This window comes from Thamnophis sirtalis, unplaced genomic scaffold (assembly GCF_051295495.1).
Source record: "Thamnophis sirtalis isolate CommonGarterSnake01/CBP01778 unplaced genomic scaffold, rThaSir2_p1.2 scaffold_5, whole genome shotgun sequence".
NCBI classification, from domain to species: domain Eukaryota; kingdom Metazoa; phylum Chordata; class Lepidosauria; order Squamata; family Natricidae; genus Thamnophis; species Thamnophis sirtalis.
In genome coordinates this window covers 111787074-111809434 of record NW_028261385.1, presented here as the reverse complement: position 1 = coordinate 111809434, position 22361 = coordinate 111787074, and the positions used below count along the sequence as shown (strand labels likewise).

The window sequence follows — 22361 nt, the reverse complement described above, 5'->3', positions numbered from 1 at the left end:
AATATTTAGACTCGTCTATGGCACACATTTTGCTGGCAAGTACGAAACCATCAGAAAGTCGTGTCAAAGTATTTTCAGACCAAGAAGGTTTAGAATTTATTCAGAACTTACCCTTTTCCTTGTTGAAAATGTTACTCTCAACCACTTTGGACATGCACAACTGCGAAAAAATATTGGAAAAAAATAAAAGATTGACTAGAGGAGTTTACTACATACCAAATTGCACTAAAACCTGAATTATTTTTGTTAGGAATTATAAAAGGAAATTATGAAAAAAATATTAGATACTTAATTCTACACAATCACAGCAGCGAGAATTACATTCGCACAAAACTGGAAAAATAATTATACACCAACAGAAGAAAATGTAAGAAAAAAATATTGGAATGTGCAGAGATGGAAGGCTCACGAAAGAACTAAAAGAGAAAGAAGAATTTGAATATTACTCCGTATGGGATTTATGGTATAATTGGCTAGAGGAAAGTGGGGAGGAAGCAGGAAAGCAAAAAAAGAAAGAAAGAAAGATCAACAAATTAATAAACAATTACAAAAGTGGAAAATGATTAAAAGAGAAATACGAGAAAGATTGTAGCAAATAAATATTGTACAAAATGACTCAAATGTAGTAAAGGCTATATATAGAATGAAAAAAAAAATGTATGAAATAATATAAATACATACATACATACATACATACATACATACATACATACATATATATATATATATAAAGTTATAGCTATAAACAATTTTTTGAATAGATAAAAGAATCACAACAGATATGAAAAAAAAATGTAATGTGTTGCAAAGATGTGAAGTTTGTACAAATAAAATAAAAAGTTAAAAAGAAAAACTAGAAAATCCAGTTACTTCTTCAAAAAGCATCTTTGAGACCAGAACACAAAGCAACTTGAGATTCTATAGCTCTTCACAATACTTGGTTTTTTGACCATTTTGTGTTTATCTTTCCAAGTAGTAATCATACCTGGAGATTATGAGTCTTCCATGCAAAGTTCTTTCTCTCTGACCAAATGCTTAAGACAAAGGAAAGGGGCATTTTAGGATGTCATTAATTCATAAAAGTTTGAGAATCCTTGCTTAAGATAATTTATTTATTACTATGTCCTCAAACTTTTGAGACTACCACAGCAACCTTGAGGTTTTTAAGGTAAGTAGCGTGTTTTAAATAACAAACATTGCTACTGCAAAAATCTAGGAAAATAAAGGTAGTCTTCGAGTTACGAATGTAATTGTACCTGCCCATTCCATTCATAACCTAATTCGGGGAAGTGAATCTCATACCTTGAACGGGATCACTCCCTCCTTTCGCCCACGCATTCGCTAATCAGATGCGCAGTTCATTAAGTGCACATGAGTATTTCAGACTGGGGAAGGTGTTGGAGGAGCGTAGTGATGGAAGAGACTAAGACCACCCAAGGTCTCCCCGACCCACAGAAATACCTCATGCTCCCTGCAATTGCTTTTCCCCACACCCAACCTGCCCTGCTGAGTCACCATGAAAAGATCTATCAAGCTGTCTCCTCTCCAGCCTCTCAGCTGCATGTACCCCTCTATAGTTTTGCTTTGCTGTGTGCATGCCTCGCCTAGCACTTTGTATGCCAAAACAGGAGGGCGGAGGGGCAGGCCCATCCCTCCGACACTACGTTTTGGCCTGTGCAGGCCTTGGCCGGCATTTTGTCAGTCAAAATGTAGTTTTGGAGGTGTGGGCTCGCCCCAACGCTCCGTTTAGGTTTGCGCAGGCCTCACCCAGCACTTTGCCAGCCAAAATGGAGCTGCAGAGTGGCGGGGCCGCCCCTCCAATTCCCACCACAGCCTACCGCTCCGATGCTCTGTTTTGGCTGGCAAAGTACAGGACGAATGTTGCAGAGCCTCTGCAGTTGTTCATAAGGGGGAACAACTGCCATGGTGCTACATGATTTGTAGTTTTGGGACTTGTTTGTAAACAGTCGAAGGTGTTTATTGTGTAACTTCAACCATTCACTAAAGGAATGCTCATAATCTGGAGATTTTCTATATTTAGATTTGGTTTGAGTTTTGTTGTGAGAAAATTGTAGTACTGTAATTTGTTGTACTGAAAATTATTTTGAATCTTAAAATGATCATCAAGTTTTTGTTATGATCAAAAGTGAAAAACATTTAAGGTTATAATGAGTAAAGTGTTTTTTTCATATTTAGTATTCACTTTTAGTAAGTATTTGTTAACTTGGCTTTATTCATAAATACAGCCTCATTGTTAATCTAATACAACATTAATATATTAGCTGTGCTTCCATCTTTAAAAATAACCTATCATGTATATGGCTTAGAAATTTTAAACTTCCAAATTAAATCAAGCGAACCATAAAATTTAAATTGTTACATTTTTAAAAAAGGATTCCATTCATTCATAGTTTTTCATAGTCTTTTCAATGGAGTTATGTTCTGACACTATGAGTTTCATTCAGATGTTGCCAAAATCAAATGAAGCTTCCCGTCAGCATGAAAGCCACCCAGAAGAGACTGAAGAAGAATTAAGAGAACATCAGACATTTGTGGAAGACCAATATATTGACAGCACAGCAAATCAAAAGGAAATTCAAAGATTGACCCAAGTGGTCCATGTGAAGCAAGAACCTGCTGAAAATGATGAAGATGGAGAACAAGAAGAATTGGAAGCAGGACAAAGGCAAGCAGAACAGGAATTGCTCTTCAGACAGGTAGAATACACTAAATAACAGCATTTATTAGTGTATAGTTTCTAGAGGCTTATATATTTATTATTCTGTCATTCTATATAGAAAGAACATCTGGGTTTACATAACACAGTATACCAGAATGTGACTCTTTTATTCTGACATTGAATTTTGTGCAAACCCAACCTATTTGCTTTTACTTAAAAACCTATAGAACAGAAGTCTCAAATTCCTGAGTATTAAGTGAGTTAACTATAGAACATAATTACATAACATTTTAATGCCAAGAATTAGGGTTCAAGAATATAGACTCTTTAGAACTATGGTAGGACTAATACAAGGTTATGCCAATTCTTGATAATTTCAGTTCAGAAGATATGTATTTAATTTCCTGCTTCTATTATGGATGTGAGAATGTTGATCATATTTGGCTACCATTCAAATGTTTCATTTTCTATTCTTCATTGTCTTTTTCATATCAAGTAGAAATTTGATTTCTCTTCCAAAATGAATACATGATTGTTCTCTATAAGTATAACAGTTTATTTTTCATTGCAAAACGTAATAATATAAATTTCAGGTTTGTTCTTTTTCATAATGTGCATTATATTCAAAACCATTCTTAATGTTTATTAAGGCAGAGTGACTTCTTGTATTTTGTTGTACTGTTCATCCTTTGAAACAGTTAACATGGATTTTTTTTCTGAAGAGATTAAGACTGAGCAAATTTTAAGGAAAAATAAAAGATGTGTGTGAATTTATATTCACATGGCAAAGAAATAAAGGGAAGCTAGTATAGATCTATTTCAAGCTATTTAGCTCTCATCAGCTAGGCATACCCTTCTGGGATTCGAACCTTGACTGCTTACATATTAGGTAAAGTGGAAGCAGTATACTCCGTCCCATATTTAGGTAGACCAGGCTTCCCTGATAAAAACACTTTTATGAGTGTGAATTATTAACAATTCCATTTTAGTTCAGAAAAAACTTTGTTATAATATAAAAACTTCATACCTAGTTAGGTATGGTGTAAACTTGGCACTACTGAATTACTTCAGTGTCAAATTTATGTCTCAAGAAAATAATGTAAGCGATGATCAACTAATTGGACAATATTCCTTCTAAACTACAGGTAGTGCTTGAATTACAACCATTCATTTACTGACCATTCAAAATTAGAACAGTACTGAAAAAAAGTGACTTATGACAGTTTTTCACACTTAACAACTGTTGCAGCATCCCTATAGTCATGTGATCAAAATTCAGACTCTTGACAGCTGGCATTTACTTGTGATGTGATCCTGGAGTCATGTGGTCACGCTTTGCAACATTCTGGCAAGCGAAGTCAAAGGGGAAAACAGATTCACTTAACAGCCATGTTACTAACTTAACAACTGCAGTGTTTCATTTAACAACTGTGGCACTGTGACAAAATAGATCATAAAATGGAGCAAAACATACTTAGCTGTCTTGCTTAGTACCGGAAGTTTTGGGCTCAATTAAAATTGTAAGTTGAGGACTACCTGTATTTTCTTCAACCCAATATACCCCATGGATTCATATATTTTTTTCATTTTCTATATTTAATTATGTATCTAGAACTCTTTTGGTCTTTCACCCATTTTTCCTTTGCCTTTTTTCTTCTTTTTTTCTTTTGCTTTCTTTGTTACCCTAGATATGGTTAAAATATTGCTCATTCCATCATTTAAATACATTTAAATTCTTGGGTCAGTTACTTTATTCCTTCAGTTGGACATTTTATAGTTTAGAATTCTAAACTGATGATGTACCCAATTTGCTTTTAGAAAAGTTGAGGATGAATTATCTCTTAACTCCAATTTCAGACAAACAATCAACTTTTACTATGAAAAATTTATTTAAGGGGTCGTTGGTGCTCTATTTAAGGGGTAACATTATGATGATGTTACCTAGTTTGAGTAATGAAATGTCTGCAAGAAAACAAGCAAGTTCAGAGAGTACCAATGTTCCATCATTTCAATCCTGAGCTACAAATATTCTCCTTTATTGAAACTTCATGTTTTTAATTTTTAAAATCATGTTCAATTTTCAGAGTGCCTGGACAAAGTCACTGCACTTTTCTTGGTGAGATTTTTCAGAAGGGTTTTCCATTGCCGCCTTCTTATGGCTGGGAGAAAGTCACTGGTTCAAGCTTTGTTGATTTCACTGTCTCCTGGTCTCTAGCTTGATGCCTTAACCGTATATCAAACTGGCTCTCGCAAAACACTTTTAAATGGCTTTAAAATTGATATATACCAATGAGTACTTTTATGTATAGGTATATTAATTAATAAAACAAATAGCTAGTAGACTATTATGAAGTAATTGTTCACAACAAAAAATAAGAGATTTCTAAAACAAGCCTTCAAACAATGACACATTTTATGCTCCCTTATAGCAAACTCTTTTACTGGAACAGCAGCGCATTCATCAGCTCAGAAATTACCAGGCATCCATGGAAGCTGCTGGTATTCCAGTATCCTTTAGTGGACATCGGCCACTTTCTCGAGCTCAGTCATCACCTGCTTCTGCCAATTTCCCATTATCTACACAAGAGACACAGTGTAAGCCACAGTTCACAACAGGTAATATGTGAAAAAAAATATCTCATGAAATAATGGCCGCCCAGCTCTCCTACATAATTTTGCTGGAGTTCCCTGGGGGAGGAAGATCACAAATGCTGCAGATGCTTTGCTAACCATTCTAGCAAAACTAAATACATTGGTCCAGAAGTGGGGTTGCCTTGCTATATATTTGAATTGTGTGGTGTTTGGATTTCTTGATTGATAGTGGGATGTCTTAATTTTGTTTCAATTAGTACTTGTAGGGGCAGAATAGATTTTCTTGAGACCAAAATTGTTATAAGTAGTTTTGTCGCTGCTCACAACCTGACAGAATGTGAGGTGCCTGGCAAGGATCAATTGGAGGGTGGGAGGAGAAGCGGCAACAGAAATGAAATCTCTAAGTCTGTATACCTGGAAGTCTAGAGTCCTTTGGAGAAATGATAATATAAGGAAAAATACAAAAGTATTTTGGCCTAGAATATAAAGTGAAAGGTCTAGCATAAAAACCTGTGTTCAAAAATTAAATTCAAATAATTGTTTTTTATTTGATGAATTGAAGCTAACTTTTGAAAACTGTATAGAATTTTTTCTTCTTCCGAGAGTTTTCTTGCAAGTGCAGGATCTACTTTTTTGGATCAAATGAGTGTTGATCCATTGGTGGAAACAGGAATTGACAATCATTTTGTCACCTGAGCCTGATGTCATAGGTTGAGAAAGATCCAAAGTCATCCAGCCAGCAATCAAATGGAATTAGAATTCAGTCTTAACCACTAAACCAAACTGGCTCTCTCTATCTAAGGAATCCTGTTTAGAGCATTTAAGTCTGGATCCCCAGTCAGTATTTTGGTTTTTGAAATTATTTTCAGCAATTACAAGTTGTCCTTGACTTTGTTTGCTAAACAATGATTCAAATTAACAATAGCCTCTGAAAAAGTCAGTTATGACCTATATTAGACCATACCATGCACTGACCTAAGGGTATCCCTAATGCATCAAGCCGCGGGAGCTGGGGGGAGGGCAGAGCACCATGAGGCTTAGCGCCTTTGGGATATCACTGGGTTACCTCATCACAGTGAGAGGCGCTGGAAAGGGGCATTGCCGGGTGGCTGCTTGTGAGTGTGGTCACCTCATGGCTAGTATGTTGCGCTGTCGCCGTTTGCCCCTGAGGCTGTGCTTGGCTCTTCGGGGGTCCTCTCGCAAGAGAGCAGCCACCCAGCAACCCCAAAACAATACCCCCGCAATAATAAGACCCAATCAATATTTGGGGGGGTCAAAAGAAAGTAAGGCCCTGTCTTATTTTCAGGGAAACACGGTATTATGTTTGTTTTTATAAACATTTGGACGCTGCCTATTGCATATGTGTTAGGCAGTTTATAAGAATATAGTAAAATGTATGTGCACACCTTCAGCATCATTTCCCAAGAAGGAGCATATAAGGAAGGTTGATTGAAATTTGCTGAAGGTTACAGTTTCATAAGGCCTCCAAAATTTTGAATTGGACCTGAAAAGTCAGTAACCAAAGTTAAGTCTTTTACTACTAGTTAGCAGAAAGACTACTATGTTCTGGACCAGCTGCAGCTTCTGTGTCATATTCAAAGGCAGCCCCACGTAGTGTATTGCAGTGTCTGGTATGATGTAATGTCCTCACAACCTCCTGGTCCAAAGAGCAGGTAGTTCTTATTTCAATAAATAACTGCAGCATCAGCAGTTTTACTAATATCTAGATGATAAAAGTGCATTTCTCTTGCAAAATGTTAGCTAACAATGAGCTGGGCTCGAATAGGAATAAAATCCTGATAAAGTACAGTCATGTGAAAAAGAGTGCTATAGTTTTATGTATCAAAACATAATAAAAAAATCATCTGTTCCTTAGCAGTTTTAAAAGTATGCAAATGTAACTTTAAATGAACATCAACACATGATATATTACACTATCATCATTTATTTTACAAAAAGAAAGCCCAAGTGGAGAAGCCATGTGTGAAAAACTAAGTACACCAGTAGCTTGCAGAACCATTTTTAGCAGTAATAACTTGAAGTAATCATGACTGTATGTCTCTTACACTGTTGTGGAGAAATTTTGACCTATTCTTCTTTACAACATTGCTTCAGTTCATTTGTTTATCTACAACTCTCTTGAGGTCCCGCCACAGCATTTAAATCAAATTGAGGTCTGGACTTTGACTGGGCAATACCTTGGTTTTTTTCTTTTTTAGCTATTCTGTTATAGATTTGCTGGTGTGCTTTGGATCGTCATTCTGTATGGTCCAGTGTCAGCCAAGTTTTAGCTGTCGGACAGATGGCCTCACATTTAACTCTAGAATAGTTTGTTATACAGTTTATGGTTGATTCAATGACTGCAAGATGGCTGCAAAATAAGCACAAATCATCTCTCCACCACCATGTTTGACAGTTGGTATGAGACATTTGTGCAGATATGCTGTGTTTGGTTTTCACCAAAACATTACCATGTTGTCTGGCCATGCATTATGGGCAGACATCTCCATTTTGATCTTGTCTATCCAAAGGACAGTGTTCTAGAAGTCTTATGATTTGTTCAGATGCAAACCTGAGCCGTGTTGCCATGTTGTAAGGCTTGGCCTCTCCCCCGCATTCAAGAAAGTAAAGATTCTTGAAACTTAGCATTTCAAAAAGAACCTGTACCAGTCTCTTTGAGAAAGTGATAAGGGAACTTTCTCAGGATCATCCTTCCACCGTCCCTCCCCTTACATTCTCCAAAAGGTGCGAAAATCCCAGGGCGCTTAGACACCAAGCTAAAAGCTATAAACCAATACATTGCAGGATACAGGATATATGAAATATAATACAGTAATTAGAGTAGTAATTAAAAAGACTCCCCTTCCCTGGAAGAATGGCAGATACATGGATCTGAGATATTTCCCTCCTTAGAAAAAAGGATAATCCACCTGGAAAGAAACAAGGAAAACATGTATAAATTAAGACAGTTTGGTTGGGTATTTCAGGTGGAATTTCCTTAAGAGTATGGGGGCTTTTATGTGTTTCTTAGCCATCCACTCTTTTTGAGATGGTGGCAAATGTTTCCATGCTACCAAATACTGTGTGGAGCCATGATGTGTGTGAGTCCAGGATTTCCTTAATCTCAAAGTGTTCTCCTTCAAGCATAATGGGGACTGGAGGTGTGGGTTTAGGTGCTCTCATGGTAGAGGTGACCTCTGGTTTGAGTAAGCTACAATGGAACACTGGATGTACTTGTCTAACTATCTTGGGTAGTTCAACTGTGACAGGATTTAGTAATTGGGAAAGGATCTATGTCCTAGTTTCTTAGAGCAGTGGTTCTCAACTTTCCCAATGCCACGACCCTTTAATACAGTTCTTCATGTTGTGGTGACCCCCAACCATAAAATTATTTTCGTTGCTACTTCAAAACTGTAATTTTGCTACTGTTATGAATCGTAATGTAAATATCTGATATGCAGGATGTATTTTCATTATTACAAATTGAACATAATTAAAGCATAGTGATTAATCACAAAAAGAATATGTAATTATATATTGTGAAATGGTTTGCTAATGAAAATAATATATATATAATATAATCAGTGGTGGGTTTCAAATTTTTTTAGAACCTCTTCTGTAGGTGAGAGTGGCTTGCCGGCCATGTGACTGGGTGGGAATGGCTTGCCATCCATGTGACCGGCTGGGAGTGGCTTGGCAGTCATGTGACTGGGTGGGCATGGCCAACTTGTAAAATGTGGTGAAACTCACTTAACAACGCTCTTGCTTAGCAACCAAAATGTTGGCTCAGAAACTCTGGCATTTGAAGCACACAGGTCTTAAAGCTGTCAAGTTACAAGACCCTTGCACCCCTAAACTTTTAGAAAAAAACCCCCAGGGGTGTTCAAACCTGACAGCTTTAAGACTTGTGGACTTCAACTCCCAGAATTCCTCCTCCAGTCATGTTGACTCAGGAACTCTGGCACTGAAGCATGCAAGTCTTAAAGCTGTCAAGTTACGAGACCATTGCACCCCTAACCCTTTAGAAAAAACTCCCCAGGGGTGTTCAAACTTGACAGCTTTAAGACTTGTGGACTTCAACTCCCAGAATTACTCATCTCGCTCTTCATCTTGATGATGTGCGGACAAGTGGAGGGAGGGAGCTGGAACCAGTTCTAAACGGCACTGTAAATTTGTGGAACCTCTTCTATAGAAGAGTTTAGAATTGGCAGGCACCCACCCCTGAATATAATATAATATAACCTCTAACCCTGTTACAAAAAGTCCATGAAACCTCAGTTGGTAACAAAATAAAAATAAAATAGAGAAATACAATACTAGGTTGGATATCCCCTTCTATTTTTCATCTTGTCCTACCGGTTCTTTATGATTTATCAATTGTTGTTTGTAACTAATGATTGTAACTATTATTATGACCTATTACTTGCTGTTTATATGTATACTGTGATTTGGTGCACTGGAGACAAATTCCTTAGGTGTCTTATCACACTTATCAATAAACATTCTATTCCTATTTCATTCTATTCTATTCTATTCCTATTTCATTCTTATTCCCATTCCCATTCCATTTTCCTATTCCCATTCTCATTCCATTCCATTTTCCTATTCCATTCCATTCCATTCGAAGCATGGAAGCTTAAAACTTAAAATTAAAAAGATGTAGTGCTTTATTTTTTTTCAAAGCGGCTGCTGAAGATGTTTTATGACGGCTACCTTTTTTCCCCTCCGCCCCTAAACTCCTGGAATCCTCTTGCTCCCAAGTTTTTCAACCACTCATTCATTCATAGATATTGCGGGAAGAAAACGAAGGTGGGTCTCCTTGTGAATGGACAGAAGTTTTTACAGAAAAAGGAAAACCCGAATGTCTGGAGCCAGCTGCTGCAGAGCGCCCGTGTGAACTTCTGAGTCTCTGAGGAGTCTGAAGGGACATTGTCGCCATCCTTCCTGCCTCAGTTCTCAGCTCCTTCTTCCTGGCGCCCCCCCCCTTGCTGCTGGGAGACTGAACTTAGCCCGGCCACCTCTCAGGGCGCTGCCTCGCCAGTGCTCAGGTGCTCCATTGTCCCATCCCCCCTCCCCTCCCCTCGTCAATCGCAGCTGTCCGATCTGGCCACCAGTGCCTCTCGTGTTGCAATTGGCTGGGTGCCGGTTGTCCTCGCACCGCCACTCCTATCAGATAGCCCCACCCTTTCGCAAGGCAGCGCCCGCCACCACCGCTCCCCTGGCTCCAAACACTGGCACTTGCCAATGATCCTTTGGTCAAGAGCTCTTGATTAACAGCACCTCGTTGCTATTTATAGGCCTCTTCATGCCTTCAAAGCAATAAAGGTGTATTTAGTTTGTTACAGATGGATTTTTTATTTTTTATTTCTTTTTGTAAAATAAATTATGATATGTCATGTGTAAAGTACGCTAACGATGCCTGCTACATAATAAGCAACCCGATATTGTAATACAAAAAGCAGTGATTTATTAACAGCTTCATTAGGCATTCTTCATTAGACATTTCTTATTCGCAGCCATCTTTTTTGCTTTCTTTATCTGCTTCTGAACTTTGCCCGTGTTCCTGTCCTCCCTTCAGTCTGTGTCATAAATCACGTTATCCAATAGTTTCATTCATCTCCACCCAGCTACTGTAATCTGAGATCCAGCTCCGCCGACGCTCTGCATGGAATGTCAACACAGAGAGTTGACATCATGTCTGGTGTTGTATTTACCTGCTTTTAAGACTTCCTAAGGACCAGATGATTTTAGTATGTTGTGATACATAAAACCATAGAACTCAAAGAGGGTTTATTTTCTTTTTTACATGATTGTAGTAGCTTGCCTTGTATTACTGCATAAAAAATTAAGAGATTTTTCCAGTTTTAAACTCTGTTCCATTTTTAAACTAACAGCATTAGTAAGCAAATTCTAGAATACAATAGGCCTGTGAAGTAGATCTGGAAAATGAGTATTTCACTCCTCAAATTTAGAAAACTTATATTTCTAAATTTAAGAAATGTCAAAAGCTAAAGTAAACAGTTTTTGTTGTGTTAGAAATGCTTTCTTCATATGACATCAGGATAGTTCTCCAAATAAAAATGGATCTACCTACTCTCCACCTCAGGCAAATGGGTACAGCAATCCAACATATGCCTCTTAATTATATACAGCTGTTATGTTCTTTTAGTTGTTCACCAACTGAAATCACTATATGGGGGAAATGGGCAGTTTCTAAATGTAATCAATAAATAAATATCTGAAATGATGTACCTATTCCTTCAGTGAAAGTGCAGGTATATTTCTGCTCTTGGCAAGAAAAAGAAGGTGGAAAATAAGTGGCATTTTTCATCGTGCTAAATCATGATTTAACAATTATAGCTCAACCAGCCTAAAAATTATCTTAAAATAATATTTTCTATATCTTCAGCAATAATAATGGTAGTGCCCTATTCTCTATTAACATTGTAAGAGCTGTGGTGGTGCCATGGCTAGAATGCAGCTGACTAATTCTGCTGACTGCCAGCAATTGGATTCTAATTGGCTCAAAGTTGATTCAGCTTTCCATTCTGAGTTTGGCAAAATGACAACCCAGATTGTTGGGGGCAATATGCTGACTCCGTAAACCACTTAGTAAGGGCTGTAAAGCACTATATAAGTATAAAGTAATACCAATAGTAGCAATAGTATTACTATTGCTACTTTCTTGTTTAAATATCAGAGAGGTTCTGGAATTGATGGAAATAAAATAAATTGGACTCTAAAAAGTTAGAACTTTTTATTTTCACTTAGCACTGTTAGTAAAACTGTGTTTACATTTTTATTTTGAAATTTGCTATTTCAAATTATACTTTTCCATATGCATATAACATAGCCTTATGCAACTTTATAGAGAAATAAGGTCATTTGGGGTATTTGTTCACCTTGTCAGTAGAAGATTGTAGCCTGAATTTATTCATATCCTTTGATGCAGGCCTTGTATATGACACCTTGATGCTGAAACACCAGTGCGTTTGTGGAAACACAAACAGTCATCCAGAACATGCAGGGAGAATCCAAAGCATTTGGTCCCGTCTTCAGGAAACAGGTCTTCGTAGCAAGTGTGAGGTAATAGATGAACTAATAGAATGGAGGGGCAGTGGCTTTGGCAGCTTAATCTCTAGATGTTACAGAAATTTCTGAACTACATCACTGCTGACCGTAGTTGTTTTACATGTAAATTATTAAAGAAAGAGAAGACATGTTTTCTGTTATTCCAGGTATATTTTAAAATCTTTTATTCTGTGATTCAAATCCTAGACTTGAAAGAAACAATTTAGGCTAGGGGTTGGCAACCTTCTTCAACATAAGCTATACTGCTACTTTTCTGGGAGACTTACTGCTCTTCCCACACTGAGATGACTGATTAAGCCATTGACAAAATGACTGCTGAGAAGACAATGAGCACCCTGCCTTGCATGGACTATATATAAATAATATATTTATGGGTGTTAGGCCATAGCTATTGCCAACTCCTACTCATGCATGGCACAGATTAAAGTATCTGTGCCATTTGATTCATCTCACCCGTGAAAAGAAAACCTATACCTCTCCCAATTACAAATTCCATGGTTGATTTGGTCTTATATCTCAATAATTCATTTATTAAATTTCTGCCTTTTGAAAATTCTGTTTTCCAGAAGTCACTGCCAGTGAATTTGTTGACAGTGAGGAAATGCAGAAAACTAAATTTAGTTTCATGCCAACTTGAAGACTTCTTTTGGTGTAATATTTGCTGAGTTATTCAGTAAGTGTTGTGGTTCAATTAGATAAAATCACTTTTAGTTTATGAGTCCTGAATATAGGCAAGATGCTTATGGTTGTCTACCATATTATATGCTCCCTTGACCCCTCCTAATCTGGCTCATTGGAACCAGCTGGGAGGGGTGTCTTCCCTGGATCCAGAGGACTTTGTCAACTAAATAAACTACTGGGTAGTTTATTTGGTATGGGTTCTTGAGAGGGTGATAATTATGCAGCTTTATATGTATTTGGAAGACACCATTTATATCAGCCCTTTCAATCTGTGCTCAGCCTGATTTGGGTACAGAATTAGCTATGGGGTATATCAGGGGTGTAAAACTCAAGGGCTGGGGGCTGGATCCAGCCTGTGGGGTACTTAGATCTCACAGGGCAACCCTGGAAACAGCAAAGGACCGGCTTCTGGTGTTTCTGCCAGTGAAAATGGAGCTCGCTAGGACCACATGCCCCCCCAACTCTGTTTTCACAGCTGAAAATGGAGCTTGGCAGCCCATTTTTGCTGGCAGAGCGCTCAGGCCACCACAGGCGCTGGATGTCAAGCTGGTCATGCCCACCCCGGCCCCTGGAGGTCAAACACAACCCTGATGTGGCCCTCAATGAAATTGAGTTTGACACCCCTGGTGTAGATGAACACTTGCAGAACAGATAGGGGTATATGACTTTGTTGAACCTTGATTTCACAATAGATTTTAATCATGGTATTTTGAGGTAGGTGAGGATTGGGAGCACTTGGTTAAAATATTTCCAGTTCTATTTTAAGGATAGTCTTAGAAGTCTTAGTCTTGATGGCTGTGGTGTACAACCTGGCAGCTATGCTATGGTGTCCCACAACATACATTTGTATGTAGTTTTGCCACTGTAGGATCACATGATGGCTAGGAATATCTGTTGTCATCTTTAGCTGGTATAGTAACTACACTGTTTCCTACAGAAAAAGTAACAGCCTCTCTATATTTCATGCCATGGTTACTTCACATTTAGATTATCTTTAAGTGGGGCTATTTTTAACATTTGTTCTGGAAGGTGTAGCCATTTACAGAATGTAACTAATAGATTGCTGTGGGTCAACTGGCTACTCACATGCAAATTCACTGGCTGTCAGTGAGTGGCCAAGCCAGGTTTATGACTTATAATTCATAAATAAGTTGGGACCAGAATGCTGGTCAAATTGTCCCTTCCTTCCAGTTCCAATAAATAGATTTCTTTATTTCAGCTCCTTAACAAGCTCCCTATTCAGTGATTTTGGGTCCCTTATATTTCTTTTTAACATTGTTTGTGACTGCACTAGATTTCAATTCCCCTTTCAAGAAGTTCCAGATGGCTACTACACCTTTAAGGTTTTCTTCCTAATATGATCTTCCTTATTGATTTTATTTATTGATCAATCAATCTTGAGCCGGTCCTTTGCTGTTTCCAGGGTTGCCCTGTGAGATCTAAGTACCCCACAGGCTGGATCCAGCCCCCGGCCCTTGAGTTTTACACCCCTGATATACCCCTTAGCTAATTCTGTACCCAAATCAGGCTGAGCACAGATTGAAAGGGCTGATATAAATGGGGTCTTCCAAATTGGGCCTTCTAACATTCATGGTTTGACTTTGACTGTTTTTATCAAACATTTTTGTTAAAAATCAAGAAGTTTAACAGTGCACCAAAGATAGTGCCACAGGACACATGTTCAGGTAAGTTCAACCCTAATGGCGGTGCTATTTAACTTCTATCTTATGTCTGTCACTTTGAAACAAGGTGCATGCATTTAAATGTAATGTTACACTGAAATTCTGAATTGTGTATTTTATATGATAACCATATAAAGTAGTATTTCATAAAGACTAAGAAGGTCCCTTTTCTCTTAGTTGCAATAAAGTGCTGTACAATGCCACCTCCTTCCTTCCTCACTGTACTCTTGGTGCAGTTTATTTCAGATAATACAATTTGCATAAATATTGCTGCCAATTTCTGTCTGAAAGCAACTGTATGAAACCATCACAGGTGGTATACCTGGTCTTTCATTTGGATTAAAGATTGTTTTTCCTTGGTATATTAGGTGATAGGAAATAGCTTTCATTCATTCACATATGGAGAGTGGGAATCTAGACATCTGTAAGGTGTCTTCCATTTATGCATTCAGCAAATATCATAAAGCTGACCATGCATTTTCTTCTTACAGCTTTTGTCCAGAAGATTCTTTAGAAATTCTGGGATTAAAGTCCCCGATCGTGTTCTTCCACCCTTAATTTTTCTATTATGTCTTTTTTAGAAATTTTGGAAAAAAATGTACATTTTCTATAATTTCTCTTCTAGAAACCTCTAGAAGGGGTTAGGAAGGCATGGAGATTAATAGCCATTTGTTCATTCTGATGTGGGCAATATGGGCATTTCCTCCTCCTGACAGAGGTGGTCTTGCCTTATAAGTACCAGAAGGAAGTATTATTTTGACTTCTCTTAAGTCAAAAAATGTCCACCTCACTCCATGAGGTTCCTAGAACAAAAATTTGTGGTAAGAATATTCTTGTTTTTCTGTCTCTGAAACAGCAAGCATCCTAAAATTCTTTATTTTGCATACAATTGTTCAAAATTTCAGAATTAAAATAGAGAAGTTTTGTGAAGTCATTGCATTTCTAATGTAATCTCTTTGGTCAGTGGCATTTGTGTAGACCTTTATTTATATTTTTTCCTATTTGGGATGCTGCTTTTTCGTCAAGGGAAATGGAATTTCACTGCTTCCTTTTCTCCTGTAGTGTATCCGTGGAAGAAAAGCAACTCTAGAAGAATTACAGACTGTGCATTCAGAAGCACACACGCTGATTTATGGTACCAACCCTTTGAACAGACAGAAATTGGACAGCAAGAAATTGTTAGGTACAGAAAATGTAATGTTACCTGCTTTCCAGTTGTTCATTTTGATTTGGGTATCTATAGATATAAAGCTCACTTAATCTAGGAATCCAGATTTTATATGCTTTTGTACTTGACAAGCTTTCCCATAAAGGCATGCTTTTTGTAATTTATTTTTCCTTTCGGGAACATTTTATTTATACATGGTACACTTCATTGAAAATAATGCAAACAGTATGCAGATTTATTTTTCTCCGATAGCCTCCAGTCTTCTAATCAACTATGTTGCTCTTCTCTGCACTCTTTCTAGAGTCTCAACATCTTTTTATATTGAGGTGACCAAAACTGAATGCATTATTCCAGGTGTGGCCTTACCAAGGCATTATAAAGTGTTATTAACACTTTACATTATCTTGATTCTATCCCTCTGTTTATACAGCCTAGACCTTTGTTGGCTTTTTTGGCAGCTGCTGCACACTGCTGGCTCATATTTAAATGAATGTCCATTAGGACTCCAATATCCCTCTCACAGTTACTACTATTGAGCGATGTACCACATATACTATACCTGTGCATTTTGTTTTTCTTGCCTAAATGTAGAACCTTACTTTTTTCACCATTGAATTTCATGTTGTTAGATAAGGAGTATTAGGTATGTTTGCTGACTTGAGTTATTTATAAAAGCAATAAAGATTGGATTAAAAATATTTTAAAAGACTGCAAAGATTAACCAAGTATTAATTAGCCAAGCACAATCCTATTAGTATTATGATCTTAAAAGCATGAAATGTATGTTAATTATTCATATTTAGGATTCATGGACTAATTACCCCTCAGCCTATTAAAACAAGAGTTGTATGTCACATCAAATGACTTTTAGTATTGAGCTGGACTGGGCTTTTATAATTGTATTGAGTTTCCCAAGTTTCTTGAGTTGAGTTCCCCTTTAAGATCTTTATCCATGGTATCCTTCCCAAGCTTTCTTCTGAGTTTGTCAAAATCAGCTCTTTTAAAGTCTAAGACACTGGTTTATTTATGTTCTGTTGCTTGAATCTTTATTGTATTAACTTCTCATATAACATGGTTACTCCCTCCCAAAATTCTTGCAACTTCAATCCCCTCTATCACTTCTTTTCTATTAATGAGCCTCTCAGTCACGTTTTTAATTTTTATACCTAGAAGTCAACACACTTCCCTTAAGAAATTATCTGATCTACAAATTTTTGGTTCTGTTCCTTTAAGTCAAGAGTGTCAAACTCAATTTCATTGAAGGCTGGATCAGCATTATGGTCACCCTCAAAGGGCCAGATGGGTGTGGCAGGGTGAGCATGACTAGGTGGGCATGGCCCACTCGACATTGCTCATATCAAAGGACACCTGTGATGGGCCAGACAAGGCTGGGAGGGTGAACACCAAAGCCTGGGGGGTAGCAGAGCATCAGTGCTTGTGCACAGCTGGGTACTGCAGTGGAGTGAAACGGTGCTGGGACATGGTAAGGTGGCAGCCAAACTATCCATTTTGTTTTAGGCTGGAGTCCAGAAGCAGAGGCAATGGCAGTGGAGATAGGTCAAAATGGGAAGCCCCTGCCCACTGCTGTCTGTCCATTGCCCGTGGCAGCTTCCCATTTTCACCCCCCACCCCATTGCAATCTGTTCGACCCCTAGACGCCCTCCTCAGCAGCACACAAGCACTGATGCCCTACAGTTCATGCGGTACTATAATGCTATAGATCACACGAGATCAGTAGCACAAGATCTTGCACTACTCATCTCGCACTACAATTGTCAGCCCTCGTGCTGATATTTGCGGGGTAGTGGCTTTTCTGTGACATCACTACTTGGCGAGGGCTTCCATGCCGCCATCACCACTGGTGCTCGGCCATGCTTACATGCTGCCAATGCCGCCTCTGGCGCTAACACCGCTGGTTCTCATGAGAAAACTACCGTGTTGTGTCTACCATGTTTCCTTGAAAATAAGACAGGTCTTATTTTCTTTTGACCCCCAAAATAAGGGCTTGGCCTTATTTTTGGGGAGGTCTTATTATTTTTTAGATGCAGGAGGCAGCAAGCCCACCGGACCCACCCTCTCCATCCCACCACGAACCAAGTTCTCCTAGCGCCATGGCCTTCACCTGCCCTGCTTGCTGGCCTTGCTACTGGCTGGCTGACAAACAGCTGGCTGTGCTACTCTGGCCTCATGGGGGCTCTGCACCCTCCTGGCAGAACTGCTTCTCTATGAGGTCTCTCAGGAGACACAGCATGCAAACAAAACAAACCACTGCAAGTCCGGGTGTCCTTTTCATTTGTTCCCCATTTCTCTCTCACCCCTTTTCCCTCCCTGGGAACTGTGCAGGAAATTCTGCCAGAGCCCAGAATTTTATGGCAGAAAAGAGAGGATTTCAAAGGCCTCTTCTGTTTGCCATCAGAAGGGGGTGTTGAGGCCAACTCTGCAGGAAGCAATCTGCTCCTCCATGCAAAACCTCACAGTGGAAGGAAGGAAGGAAGGAAGGAAGGAAGGAAGGAAGGAAGGAAGGAAGGAAGGAAGGAAGGAAGAGAGAGAGAGAGAGAGAGAGAGAGAGAGAAAGATCAAACTTGTGTGTGTGTGAGACAGAGAGAGCACACCACCTCTCTCTCTCTCTCTCTCTTACACACTCACACAGAGAGGTTCCTCACACACCCCTACCCCCTTCACATCCCTTCATTAACTTGCTTTTCAGCTCTGTTCTCCACTCCACATGCAGGACAAGAAAAGTAGTCTATGTGGTTATGGTAAAAAAAAAAAAATAACTTCTCACCTAGGTCCATCAGTTGCTGGGGACAGACTACTCAAGAAACTTCCCATTTTCGTATTGTCCCACACTCCCCTTCCTTTTTGATTGTAAGCCGCCCTGAGTCCCCTCAGGGAAAAGGGCGGCCTATAAATAAATAAACAAACAAACAAACAAACAAACTACTCGAATGGTCCAGCTTCCTGCATAATAGAATCTCAAGGACAACAAGGGCGTGATCCCACCATGGTGGGATATAACATTAGATTCCCCATCCGATCATGTTGCACTTGCTTTGACTAGATCATATGTGGTTTGTGATCACTGTCCTGAGTTGAATCCAGGATGATCTAGGGTAGGCCTATGGCCAACATGCTGACTATGAACTTCTGGGCCGCTTACGAGGCCCAACCCAGGGATGGTAGGTTCAAGTCTCCCAAGACCATAAGTTTGGGGAACCCCACCATCAACCCTGAGATGGCCTACAGCAGCTCAGGTAAGGAGGTTGCTATGTAGCAAGGAGGCTAGTGCACAAGCAGCAATCCCAACTGATCCCATGAGCTCATCTTCAGAAACGATCTCACAACCAAATACCTGAAAAGCAAGGCCCCTAAAGGTCAAGAGGGATTCTTGGATGTCTACTGCCCATTCCCTGCCTTGGGGTCTTAGTTTGTGCCAAACCCTAAACATAGGGGAGGGGAGAAATGGGGGTAAAGTTCAGCCATATTTAAGTGAGATCAGATCTGACTCCATGTTGGGTATTGCCAAATGTTGTTCCTAATAAATGACTTTATTTCTTTTTAAACTTGGCTCGAGGCTCGTAAGTTAATTAGGGCATATTTCAGAAACTGGCAGTCAGATCTCCTTTTAAAATCTATCAAGATTACTGGGTTTCTTGAATCCTGAACTCTCCAATCACTCCCCGATATCGGGGGTTCCTGGAGGGAAACTCAGGCAACCATGGCAGAGGGTGGGCTATCCGAAGAGAGCCTGATTTCAGCCGGAGTGCAGCCTGCTCCAGACATCAAAGCTGAGATGCCTACTCCAGTGATCGAAGCAAGAAGGGATGACTAGTGGTAGAAGTTAATCTCTAAAGCAGCTCAGGTTGACTTCCCTTACCCCAATGCCCAGAAAAAGGGAAGGGCACTGAGTGAGCTGGCAAGAGTGGACTGGATGTGGGACTGGGAACAAGCCAGGCTCCCAAAGCCCCTAATGGAACCTCTGGGGAGTGCAATAGAGCAACTGAGGGAGGAATTTGACTGGGCCATCCTTTGTGATGAGGGGCTGTCATGCCACCCAAAAGAGAGGGGAGGGACATCCGATCCTTTTGAAGGGAGGAGATGCAGACCCCCTCCTCCACCCATTAGGAGAAGAAGGAGCCCAAAACAGCAGTCAGTGCCTCTCCCAAGCAGCAGATAGGCTGCTCAGGGCAGACAACCCCATCCCTCCCTCCGAACTTGAGCTGAGGAAGATGGCCAGACACACCAAGTGCAAGAATACAAAGGTGGGAGGAGCAGTGCTCAACGAACTGCCTCGGCTCAGGGGAAAGTTTGATGGGGACTCAGATTAGCTAGCTCTATTCCTTGACTCAGCTGAGATCCACCTAGAATGCTATGGATACCTCTACCCATCCCCCAGAGCCATGGTGAATACCATCACAGATGGACTAGAGGGAGAAGCAAGGGAATGGCTAGCAGCCTTCACAAGAGGTGAGCCCCCCAACTGCAAGACGTAGATTACTTCCTATGACTGCTGGAGGCCAGATTTGAGGAGGCGAAGGAGGACCGGTATGTGGAAGATGAACTCAGCAACCTAAAGCAAAGAGATGTGCTCTTTGATGTGCTCCCATCAAATAACACATTCACAAATTTAGGAGGGTCATTGGGAGGCTACCTTCTTTACCAGAGTGGCTGTAATTGCATATTTTCAGAACAAGCTTGGACAAGTAAATTGCCCAGGAAACCTCTTACCGGGACATCCCAAACTGAATCTCTGAGTGGTTCTGATTAGCAATAAAAGCCTTTTGGACTGCAGGGAGCCACAGCAGTGTTCATGCAGTTAATAAACAAGATGCTGCATGAGCACCTCTACAAGGGGGTCCTCGTCTACCTGGACATTATCCCCATCTACATTGAGACCATGGATGACCACATACTCCTGGTTCGCCAGGTACTGGAAAAACCCCTCGCACTCGCAGACCAGCTTCAAAGCTTCCTAGGGTTCATGAACTTCAACAGGCAATTCACCCTGTCCTTCGTGAAGATTACCAAACCCATGACCGAACTCTTAAAAGACAGGGAGCCTAGGAATGAAATTTCTGATTGGATGTCAATGCTGAAAGCAACCTGGGAGAATGTCAAAAAAGCGCTAGCTAAAGCCAGACAGACCTATACGAAACAGGCAGATAAACACCGAGCTCCGCAATGGCCATTCCAGGTGGGAGAGAAGGTCTACCTCTCCACAAAATGCCTGATCTGGCAAACCTTCGGGCTCCCAAGGATATTCTGTCCAATGGCTGAGAGTGAGCTTGGAGTTGAATCATGCTACTGATACTACACATTTGGGGCATCTTCTCCTATAACGGCCTGCCTTCTAGCTCTTGTAACATCCCATGCCCATCACCATGTTAATGTGATGTCCTGCCCCAGGGCCTCATCAGGTGATCATCATCCAACCTTATGGTTGATAGGTGGTTATGAAATGCTGAAAACAACTAATCTTGACTATGTAAATATTCTCCAAAATGACACATCTTGAGTCTTCAGTCATTTCTGTCATCTAGCCACTGTTATATGGTGTTAGGGAATTTATGAACGAATACACCCAGGCCAAAACAGATTTTTACCCCACAGACACATTAAAAATAATATGAGAGTCATCCTAGACATAATAGAATACTATGAGGTGCATCCCAAAAGGCAATTGGTACTGGTTTTTGGACATAATTTGGAAATTTATAATAACACAGATAGGATGGAATTCGGAGAAAAATTTACAAAAATGATAGAATAGTTTATAGTTTATAGTTTATTTATTTGTATGCCGCCCTTTTCCCTGAGGGGACTCAGGGCGGCTCACAAGTTAGGGGAAGGGAAGGACAAAACAAGTTATGAACATAAAACAATACATTGTTAAAAGAGAACACAACAATCAAAGCATTCGGGTGGGGTTAGGGTCTTTAGCCCCAGGCCTGCTGGGACAGCCAGATTTTAAGGGCAGTGCGGAAGGTCTGGAGGGTGGTGAGGGTATGAATCTCCACGGGGAGTTCGTTCCAGAGGGTCGGAGCAGCCACCGAGAAGGCTCTCCTCCGGGTAGTTGCCAGATGACATTGGCTCGTTGATGGAATTCGGAGGAGGCCTAATCTATGCGATCTAATAGGTCTAGTGGAGGTAATTGGCAGTAGGCGGTCTCTCAAGAAAAGCTTTATAACACCCAGACGGCAAAAGTTCTGATGAACGGAGAACTAACAGAGAAGATCGAAATAAAAAAGGGAGTTAGACAGGGATGCCCCCTCTCTCCTTTGCTGTTTATACTAACTCTGGAAATTTTATTAAATGAAATTAGGAAGGACCAGGGAATAAAAGGATTAAAAACAAAGAATATAAGACCCAAGCCTATGCCGATGACTTAGTATTTGTTTTAGAGGACCCACTAGAATCCAGTCTGAAGTTAATTCAAAAATTAGAAGAATATGGCAAAGTGGCAGGA

General features: G+C 39.8%; 1 protein-coding gene across 4 annotated transcripts in view; it reads left to right on the top strand.

The window, feature by feature from the left end:
* The window catches only part of HDAC4 (histone deacetylase 4), a 278408-nt gene that overhangs the window by 154973 nt on the left and 101074 nt on the right, over positions 1-22361 (top strand). For all 4 annotated transcript variants that reach the window (XM_087716586.1, XM_087716585.1, XM_087716587.1 and 1 more), the window contains exons 12-15: positions 2466-2717; positions 5110-5296; positions 12225-12358; positions 15790-15910. In XM_087716586.1, coding sequence (XP_087572712.1) covers positions 2466-2717; positions 5110-5296; positions 12225-12358; positions 15790-15910 — 694 coding nt within the window. The remainder of the gene's footprint in view (positions 1-2465; positions 2718-5109; positions 5297-12224; positions 12359-15789; positions 15911-22361) is intronic.